The sequence below is a fragment of the Asterias amurensis genome, chromosome 4 (genome assembly GCF_032118995.1).
Source record: "Asterias amurensis chromosome 4, ASM3211899v1".
Classification (NCBI taxonomy): Eukaryota; Metazoa; Echinodermata; class Asteroidea; order Forcipulatida; family Asteriidae; genus Asterias; species Asterias amurensis.
Genome location: NC_092651.1, coordinates 26,867,334 through 26,878,216, shown reverse-complemented (window position 1 = coordinate 26,878,216; position 10,883 = coordinate 26,867,334). Strand labels below are relative to the sequence as shown.

Below are 10,883 nucleotides of genomic sequence, written 5' to 3'. Positions count from 1 at the left end.
CACCTCCATGGAATAACGGTTGCAAGCCAAACTTCAATGCCACATGTCCAATTCGTGACTGGTATCAACCTCTATGAAATTGGGCACAGTTTTGAAGATATTGTTTTATCGGGTTTCGTTTTATATTTAGCTATGCATGTTTCAAATGAAGGGACTGGCACCAGGCCTGCAATCAATTAAAGGGACACGTTGCCTTGGATCAAACGAGTTTGAGTTGGCAGTAAAAAATGCACTTGTAACTGTTATGGAAAGGTGTTTTAAAAGTAGAATACAATGATCAACACAAATTTGCCTTGAAATGCGTGGTTTTCCTTTGGCTTTACGAACTAACACGGTCGCCCATTTTTGACTCCCATAAATGGCCGATCATGGTAGTTAACGAGGTAAAATGAAAACCTCGCAATTTCGAGGCATATTTGTGTGGATCATTGTGTTCTACTTTTAAAACATCTTTCCAACCTTACGCATTTTACAGCAAATGGTTACAAACGCTTTTCAACGACCATCTCGACTAGTCCAAGGCAACATGTTCCTTAATCCTTTAACTGAGGGAATTGAGAAGAGAATGGCCAAAATGCTTGTATTTGTAAGCACAATTGAAACACAGTATGGAAATACAACCAGATAATGACAGGCTTGGAATTTCATCTTTTGAAAGGGCAAGGCGATTTGAAAATCTTAAAGCCTAAGGGAAACTTTCGAAGGGGCACCAAGGCCAAGACAGGGCAACAGAGGCCAGGCCTCTGAGAAACTTCAGGCATGTATAAGATGTGAACATGTGCACCCTAACACTAATTATGCATCCCAAAAATAAACACTCCTCCCCTGCACCCCGCCCCAAACTTCTCAACTGCTACCTCTATATTCCATAATTAAATCCCCAACCCTCTCAACCAACCTTTAGACCTACCCAGAAAACTACAGTATCCCGACTATAACCCCCCCCCCCATTCTGCACACCCACAATACACATCCCAAAATGAAACACCTCCGCCCCCCCCATCCAACCAACCGAACCTCTATTCTGAAGACACCCCCCAATAGACTGTGCAAGTCTCGCACGTAGCGAAAACGAGACTTAGTTCGAGAAAAAGTACATTTTTGTACAAAACCAAATTCTATTGAAATTGTTATTTGTTAAAAAATTCTTAAAGATTATTATTTTTAACGTACTTTTTGTATAATTATTACTTTAATTCGTGTACATAAAAATTGTTTTGTTTAAATTAACGTAAAAATTATACATTTATCGGGACGAGGATCGCTGTTCGACATCGACCTGGATGGTTTTTCTAATAAACCCCAGTTGTGAATCACGTCCAATTGGTGCGATCATCACATAGGTTCAGCGATAATGGGAACGTCAATTGGGTAATATTCTTAATTGTTTAGAGTAAACCGGAAACTGGAGGTCAAGTTTTTTTCTTTAGTTTTCTTCGTTAACTTGTTGAATTGATTTTACTTTTCTGTTTTTAATCACTTATTTTTACATTCCCAAGAACATATTCACTTTTTAGAGTCATAACTTATGTTAAACTAAAATTATTGACAGAACAAAATTTCCCCAACGTAAAACTCCATTAGGTTGGGACCACAATGGTCCCGGAAGTTCAATTTCTCGCGAGACTTGCACAGTATATTAACCCTTCCATCATTTGTTGTTGTAACTTCATACAATGTACTTTTGAAACCTCATTTTCAACTGTGCATAGGTGGTTAGGCTTCATCCATTTTGTATTTTTACAGCCAAAGATCGAAAAGTGCCATAGGCAGGCCTCGGGTCCAAACATGAAGCATATGTAGTGCCTGTACCGACGCACCTGTCGCCATTTCAGTAAGCAACTCATTAGATGCACAAATAGATCAGTGCAGACAATGCGCATAAAAAAAAAGGTCTTTCCAGAATCAGCAAATCTCAAAAAATACTAAATTCATAAATACCCCAGACAGTTTCGCTACTCCTATTGGTGGAGATAATCAACAAACCAAAACTTTCAAATACGTGACAGCATTTTAGACAAATATTTTTTCTCCGGATGAGTCTTAGACAGCTTGTACAAATTTATTTCAATAAGACACTCAGCTTAACAAATCTAAGCATGTTTTTCTTGATAGTAGTACCAATACTTACTTTTACTTTTATTAAATTATTTTAAATAGTGATCTGAGACCAATTTCATAAAGCTGCTTAAAAGCAGAAAATACAATGTATTCTGTGTAAAAAAATGTCTAGCAGGATACCAGCCATAGATAGTACATGTGAGACTGTGTTTTTAAAGCTGGTAAGAAAACCTCATTCTGGTAAGCATAAATTTGTTATGCTTAACAACTTATTGTGTTAACTGGTTTAAAGCAGCATTATGAAAAATGAAATCGGGCCCAGGTGCCATTAAAATCAACAACAGGCCCAATACTTGTGACATCACAATTGCTTAACAATTAAGATTTATACACAGTTAGGGTCAATCTTAACTCTTTGTGAAATTAATTGATAGCTGCAAATGAAGCATCATGCTATACAACGAAATGTATTAAAAGGTAGTTCCAGGTCTAAACTTACATGTACATGAAAAATGCTTTACAATAACTATATTTGATAACTTTAAAGAAATAACTGCTACCCAAAACCCCTCTATTATAAATATATCCCTTGCAAACTGGCATTCATTCAAGACCAAACAGTGCCTCAGTGAGATCAGTGAAGACCAATCATTGGCTAAGAGACTTTGTAAACAAGCAGCAGGCACAATAGACCCTTCCCATGAAATATGTAAATTGCACTTAGCGCGTGCGCACTAACATTTTGGTTGCCAAATGAGGGAACATCGTGCTGTTTTGTACACGGCTAATGGGTGCGTGACGCAGACGCGATTGTGCATCTGCTTAGTGCACAACTCTATGGCCTTTCCCAACCAAAAGGGTCGGTACGCATGCGTGAATGTGATTAGCATATTTCAAGGGGAGGGTCCATTCCAATGACTAGCATACAAGAGGTACATACACCACACATTAGAGGTTTGAATTCAATGCACTTTTTCTAACTGACAACTCGGTAGACACCATGTATTTTAACTCAATGACTTCTACATGTACTTTTGACAGTAACAATAAGCCACAGGTGGCAACATGCAGGCATGCATTATATGTATAATCAATTGTTTGCACAGTTCTTATGATATATTATTTCTGTAGCTAAGCTAATTTTGTTTCAATGCAATAAAGCTTTTTTTCTTGGTTTGGCATGCCCGTTTTGTCAGCTGTGGGTTCATTGAGTTGGTTAACAGGTCAAATAATTTTAGAAATAGTTTGTTAACTTTAGACGCCTTCATGTAAAGTTAGTCGCCAACTGTCGCCAACCATGAGAACATAGACTGAGGCGAGACAACATGTCTAGCTATAATTTTGGTTTGAACTTGATTTTTCTCTGATGTAGGAAATGCAACAATAGAATCATTCATTAAATCTAAAGAACAAATTAATTTGAATTTTGTTTAGTGGGTGAATTTCTAAAATTTATGACAGCAATAGCCCTAGTGCGCAACTGTAATATTTAAATACAAATGATCATAATATAACGTTTTGTGAAACAATTCCCTTCTAATGAATGTGGTTAAACAAAATTAAGTGATTAAACAAAGTTGTAAATCTGAGAAACAATTCATGCATGAAATACTTATCCAATATTGTGTAGTTCCTTTTATGGATTTTTCTTCCTCACATGGAAATACATGCAAAATAAGTGTAACCACCTTTTGAAATTGAACATTTACAGGTTGGTTTTTACTGTACTCCTAAAACTACAAGGTTCGTTCCGCTATCGTCTCCAGAACTATTCGTGTAGAGGATAGCGGAGCAGACCTTTGCATAGTTCTTAGAGGAGTTTTATCTACACAATATTAAATGAATTAAACGATTCCAAACAACACCTTAAGTATGAGTTACGATCAGGTCATTCGAATGCCATTACAAATGTATTAACAAGGGAAAAGTGCATGCGTGTACAATTCATCAAATATAGCGGTCGATGACGCCGGTTGCAATCCATCTACATAGACCTTTCTTTTGCAACATCACAGCCCGAGTTTTTGCCACCCCAGATTGGAAAACTATAGAAAGCCATAAGTGCAAATTAAGAAAAGATCGCTATTTTTTGTAACAATGCAACCAAGTTTGTTTATTTTGTTAAAAACAAAACAAATAATGATGAGAGGTATTTTATTTAATTGAAAGTTTGCATAAAATGCTGAATTTGGTTAAAACATCTCTTTTTAAGATTTAGTGTTTTACTAACATTCGGCCGACCATGCCAACCAAGGCGGTTTGTTTATCAACAAAAGAAAGGTCTATAGATACTTTGCCTTTAAAACATGAAATTATCTGAAAATCACTGTCCAGGTGAGATAAGTTCATACTGTCCACAAGTCCCGCCACTTTCTGCCACATCTTGAACAAGTTCATTGAGATTGCGTCTCTGACAAACTACAAGGAACCGCTTTTGTCCTTTCCCATGTGATTTACTCTTTAGACGAAATTTTTGGCAGACTTCATGGATCGCTTTCCTCTCATCGTTCGAGAGGTCTGCAGAGAACACAAGATCATCTCGTCGCCCCGAGGTCACAAAATTCTCCAGGATCTTTTTAACTGCTTTCATGTCAAGCTTTTGGGTTGCGCTATCCTTCGGCACAGGAATGAACCCAAGCCCTTGCATTCCAATCTTCCCGTTAGCTTGGATGGGCTCTACAATTCCATCCTTCCCTAATGCCCCACCTTTCCAGCCCATCATTTTCAGCAACTTGTGTCCAACGTTGGATTCACCAATTGCCGTGTCTTTTGCATCAGGCTGTTTGATATTTTTGACATGTTCGAGTTCATCGCGATTGACTGCCACTCCCTGGGCCTTGTTAAGGTTCTTCTTCAGGGTTGGACAGCTTTGTTTCAGTATAGCTAGAGCTTTAGCGGCAGAGATATTTCTCACTTCTCTTTTGTTCATGTGAACCCCAGAAGCGACAGTAACGCCATTGATGATGGTGTGGCACACATAACCTATTTCACCGTTCAGCCTTCCAATATTATCGCTGGTTTTAAACAAAATGGGAACATGGTTACTCTGTGCAGAGTTTATCAACATGCTAACTGGTGGGATTGAAACGGCATGATCCGTCAGAACAAACCCATCTAAGGTGTAGGTCGGCTTTGGGGTTCCACTAATATTATGTGCTTTAACATTAAAATTCTGTGACTGCAAATTGTCGTCAAAGGGCACTACCTCTTTGCTGTAGTTTCTTCCCAGCTTGCTCACTTTATTCTCATTGTTCACGACATAGTTGGAACTCTCCAAGATGGACACAGCCTTCTCAGCTGCAGCCGTTTTAGCATTGGGTTTGTTGGCCGATTCTACACTGGCAATAAGTACATCACCCATGTACAGATTACAGAGCCAAGTTGGGTTATCATTGGTGCTCATTCCAAGATTCCTCCTGACAGCTTTCGGCAACTTTCCACCAACGGGAGGAATCTCAATAAATTCCACATCTGGTCTCAGGGATGATTTGCTCCCAGCATTGTGAAGCCTGTGGAGTGCAGAGCCCAAGTGATTGTTCGGATTACTCTGTCTCAGCAAGTTGTCCGCTAGTGAAGAAACGGCTTTATCGTGCGCCACCATCATATTGAAGTTTGATTGTTTTGTCCCTCCAAAACGTTTGTCATATCCAAAAGCTGCACGCTCCCTTGCACTTGGATTCGTCTCTGTCTTCTGGAACTTACTCCCTGCTCTTTCCGTCTCTTCAAGTTTCCGCTTAACTTGCCCACCAAGAAAGTCACATCCCTGGTTGGTCGTCTCCATGGAGCTGGCTCCAGCTTTCTGGAAGTTACTCTCTTCTTTTTCCTCCTTAAGTCTGGGCCTAACTTGTTCCGAAGCGCCGGTCGTTGGGATCAATTCTGGTGTTGGTTTGGATTTGGGTTTAACAAAAGGTTGAGATGTACTCACAGAGGTGTTTGGTTTGCTTTTAACGTCCACGGGTGTGTCATCATCTAGAGATATGCCTTTAGCCATTTCCTTTACTCGTTCCATCAATTCAGGTGGATATCTTCAACAAAAAGAACACCACAAGTAAGTTTGATTTTTCGTTTAAGTGTGCGTTCATCGGGCTGTGAAATTATCGCGATATTGTTTGGTGTGTGCTGGTTGGTATTATTATGTAGGATAAACACACAATGCACAATATTGGGTCCATATTAAATTCACTTTTGAGCTGGATTACTGGTAAATCAAATTGATGTTTTTATTTTGGCTAAGTTGTTCAGATAACGAGTAAATGATAGGATCTATGTAAATCTAGCAAAATAGTTTTTGTAAGGGTTCATTTTAGAGATACTCTGAAAGAGTTAACCACAATTAATTTAGACAGTGTACACATAAACTATCTCAGAATATAGACAATGAAAGCTTTTCAATAAAAAGGTGAATTTCTTATGGGGAGGATGTATCTCAACCAAGTAAAACTTAACATTATAATTCAATATTACACTGTTGGTCACAACACTGGAAATAATATTTCCGTACCTGTCATTTTGACCCAGATACGGAAATTATTCCAATGTTTGTTTGAAAGTTAAACATTTCATTGGAACGAACAACCAACACAGATGAAATTTTAGCTAGTGTGGATTTTTATACTTTTTTCCCCCCAAAAGGTCACATTGTGTGTTTATTTCTATTCAGTGTTTTTGTTGTTGTTGACTACATGACTGAAAGGGGAGGGGGGGGGGCCTAGGGTAGATTAGAGAACCTCAATCCCTTCTGCCATCAGCTTCACTCGTTCCATTAATTCAGGAGGATACCTGAAATTTAAGGTGAATGATTTGAAGTTAAAAGTACTGTGTTTCAATACATGGCTTTAACCCTTTAGCCCGCATAACGCCCGGAGGCGCCCTGCGTATGACCACGCATATCGCCCGCACGCGCCCGCGCAGTTTGACATGGTGTAATTTGAGTTATACACATGCGATTATAACGCAGCAAACAGCCGTAGATAGAGCGCGATCTCAAGATGACAACAGTCTAAAAATAGCACATGGTCCACATAAGAAAAAATGACGTAAGGTTCAAAGGTCGAAAGTAATTTCACAATCAAACAATGCATGTATGAGTGGGTGCTTTTTCTTTGTGTGGAGCCGTACGTTTTCTCTGTGTAGCCGGACCGTATAGGGCATGTACCATGTACTACTCGCGCATGTACGCAGTAACGACAGTCAAACTTTCTGGTGTTTTTAGACACGGAATACCGCGATTTGAAAGGATTTTACAAAAGATTTTAGGTACAGAAGGTATCTGTTGATAATGGAGGCATTCATTTTCATTTCTCAAGGTATGTTGTGATTATTTTCAACCACTTTTCGTAGCTTTGTTTTCCTGTCGGACGACAGTAAACTTGAGAAAACTTGTGTGCACAACTTTCCACGTAAACAAACCTTCACTTGATACGCAAACAATGTTTTCAATTTTTTGTTGATCTCTCTTATGTTTCCAACCTGAAATTTTGAATTTTGTGAGACAGACAAAGCAACTGTGACAATCATCCAAAAGATAATTTCATCCTCTAAAAAATAAACCCAACTTGTAACACAAGAAAATAATCACACCGACAGTTATCCGACGATTTCTGGATAGGGCCGGAAATCGATTGAATTTTCCTGGCGCACTAAGGAGCGTGTGACATTTTGTTTAATGTTACGTGCGTGCTAAAGGGTTAAACTTTCTGAATTTTGATTTTATTATACCTCTTTAAATGTTTGTGTTTTGAAAATGATGATATTAAAGAATCATTAACAGCACTTTAAAGTTCAACTTCAAGTTTATGTATGGAAAAATTAGACTAAACCATTCTGAGACAGGGGTGTTACAAGGCAGTGCGTGTGGGCTGTCCGTTTACGTTGCCCGCTGTTCATAAATAATAAGGCGCGCACCTTGTAACACCCCTTTAACAGAATGGTTTAGTCCAACTCGGCTGCAGTTGGGCAGTTTGTCAATCCAATAGGCTGGTACCTGCGGTTCAGCGCTTGGTGACCAAAAAATACATTGTTGCAAAGCGATGCAACAGTTTCAAAATATAAACCTGGGAATTCGCTCCAGGATCTGGCAAGGTTTTGTCCTTTTTCTTTCAAAATAATGTTTTAAATGGTGTTTTGAGTGTTCATTTGACATTGAGGATTAAGTTTGTGCCCTTAGAATTTGTGTCATGAGTACAAAACATACCCAAGCATCCGGGAACAACTTACTACTTAGATTAGAGTGCACACATTGTGGTACCCTGTGCAAGCTGCTTCGTGGTTCCCAGTCGCGTGGACATATGTTTTGTAAACAAAGCACGGATCGGGTATTTTTTCTTTCCAGGACAAACGTGTGCAGATAATTTTCTTGTTCGTCTTGGGAAAAAAATAATATGATTGTCATGTGTTGTGACCTAGCAATGCGTTTGGCAGTTCGGGGACAATCAGCGGAGTAACTATAGAATACAGGTACACTCGGAGCTCTATCTGCGCTTCCGCGGAGGCGGAGTCGCGGTCACGTACGTTTTAAGTAACTTGGTCGTAGCATGGAGGAAGAAAATAGCTTTTTACTACTTGATTGTATTGAGTGCGATTGATGAAAACAGCAGATAAAATGTTAGGGTCGTAGAGAGTCAAAGTGTGACGTGAGTGGTGAGGTAGGTGAAGCAGCCGATAGAGGGCGTTTTAGGAAGACGTGCATTTGATGCAATTGTGAAGACGGGGAAGCTGGAAGCGTGGAAGCGTGGAGGCGCGGAGGCGCGGTGTTGACAATGGCCGATAGAGGGCGTCTTTAGGAAGACGAGCATATGATGCAATCGTGAAGACGGGGAAGGTGGAGGCGCGGAGTCGCTGTGTTGGCAATGGCCGATAGAGGGCGTTTTTAGGAAGACGGGCATTTGATGCAATCGTGAAGACGGGGAAGGTGGAGGCGCGGAGACGCGGTGTGGACAATGGCCGATAGAGGGCGTCTTTAGGAAGACGAGCATATGATGCAATCGTGAAGAAGGGGAAGGTGGAGGCGCGGAGGCGCGGTCGGGATTTCTTTCCCTTTTTTAAACAATCCTCTAATGGGGTCAAGTGTATGAGGGCAATATTAATAATTGTACGGAATTCGGGCTTTCTTTCCCTTTTTTAAATAATGCTCTACTGGGGTCAAGTGCATTAGGGCAATGTTAATTATTGTACGTAATTGGGCTTTCCATTTCCCTTTTTTAAATAATCCTCTAATGGGGTCAAGTGTATTAGGGCAATGTTAATAATTATACGGAATTCGGGCTTTCTTTCCCGTTTTTAAATAATCCTCTATTGGGTTCAAGTGTATTAGGGCAATATTAATTATTGTACGGAATTCGGGCTTTCTTTCCCTTTTCTTAAATAATCCTCTATTGGGGTCAAGTGTATTAGGGCAATATTAATTATTGTACGGAATTCGGGCTTTCTTTCCCTTTTTTAAATAATCCTCTATTGGGGTCAAGTGTATTAGGGCAATATTAATTATTGTACGGAACTCGGGCTTTCTTTCCCTTTTTTAAATAATCCTCTATTGGGGTCAAGTGTATTAGGGCAATATTAATTATTGTACGGAATTCGGGCTTTCTTTCCCTTTTTTAAATAATCCTCTAATGTATTAGGATTCGGCCTTTAATTTTTTCCCTTTTGGAAATAATCCTCTTTTGGGGTAATATGTAGTACGGCAATATTAAAAGTTATTAATTATTTGTACGGAGTTCCCATAATTATTTAAATAATCATCTAATGGTCTTGTGAGTTATCGTATAAAATAAATTGACATCACAGCGCAGTTGTGTATTTTCGAGCCTAATGAGGGCGCTGTTGTGCATCTTTCAGAGTGCCCCCTAGGTTGCCAAATATTTATTATTACAGAGCGCGACCTCAACTCCAGTGTACTGTGTACGTATGAACATCACCGCGACTCCGTCTCCGCGGAGGCGCAGTGGAAGCTTCGAAGTGTACCTGCATTCTATAGTTGTGCCCAATCAGCATTCATAGTGTAGTGGCAAAACGGAATAGATGGGGACTGAATTACAGTAAGAATTTAATTTATAACAATTTTTGAAATTGCGGAGTGGATTTTTTGGACCAACTCCTAGGTCAATGAGAGTTCAAAGAACAGGTAGAGCCTAATTTTGGCGAAATTTCATTAAAAAAAAGAGAGATTTGACCTGATATCCAGATGCCAAACCCCCCCGACACCTTTCATTTGTTAACAAATTATGAAAATAGAAAGAATTTAATTATTTAAAACTTAAATGATGACTTTTTCACTTATCTTTTTATAAAAAAAAATACAATTTTTCCGAAAAAAGATATTCTCCCAACATTAACAAAATACAAACGTGTAATTTTTCAGTAAATTTTGATACTGATTTATCTTATTTGTAACAAAGAATTAAAAGTGATGTCTACTGTCAGTAAGTGGAAGTTGTCGTTCCCTTCGAGGATTCCCCCTTCGATCCACAAGTGCCACTAACTGCTTTTTTACAAATGGTCGAGTTGACTCTCAAATGGTCCCAGCCAGCAGTGCTCAACACGTGGCGCATGGCCTCGCCTCGTTTATTAAAATTTAGCAATCAAATTATTTCCAACTTACGAGCTTCCATCAAACTCCATATTTGACCACACCATGGCCAACGAAACCAGTTGGTTTCCAGAGTAACGATCCCAGTTGTTGATCATGAACTGTTTCCGTGCTTTCCAATGGTTAATTGGCTCGTACGGGTGACGATGTTTCTCGAAAAATTCTTCCATCTCTTTCGTTATGGACGCCATTTTGATTTTTGTTTAATGGATAGAGGGCGCCCTTCAAATCTGTG

The 10,883-nt window shown here is 39.3% G+C and overlaps 1 protein-coding gene across 1 annotated transcript; it reads right to left on the bottom strand.

Moving 5' to 3' along the window:
• Positions 1–2,024: 2,024 nt before the first annotated feature.
• LOC139935781 (uncharacterized) lies at positions 2,025–10,856 on the bottom strand. Its single transcript, XM_071930363.1, has 2 exons — positions 10,661–10,856; positions 2,025–6,086 (listed from the first exon to the last, which is right to left on the bottom strand). The coding sequence occupies exons 1-2, from the start codon at positions 10,837–10,839 to the stop codon at positions 4,385–4,387; spliced, it is 1,881 nt and encodes a 626-aa protein (XP_071786464.1). The 5' UTR covers positions 10,840–10,856; the 3' UTR covers positions 2,025–4,384.
• Between the last annotated feature and the right edge of the window lie 27 nt (positions 10,857–10,883).

Coding starts and splice junctions, on each gene's coding strand:
- LOC139935781 (XM_071930363.1), bottom strand. CDS start 10,839: ATGGCGTCCATAACGAAAGAGATGGAAGAATTTTTCGAGAAACATCGT. Junction 6,087..10,660: donor ATGGAGTTTGATGGAAGCTC/GTAAGTTGGAAA, acceptor TTTTTGTTGAAG/ATATCCACCTGAATTGATGG.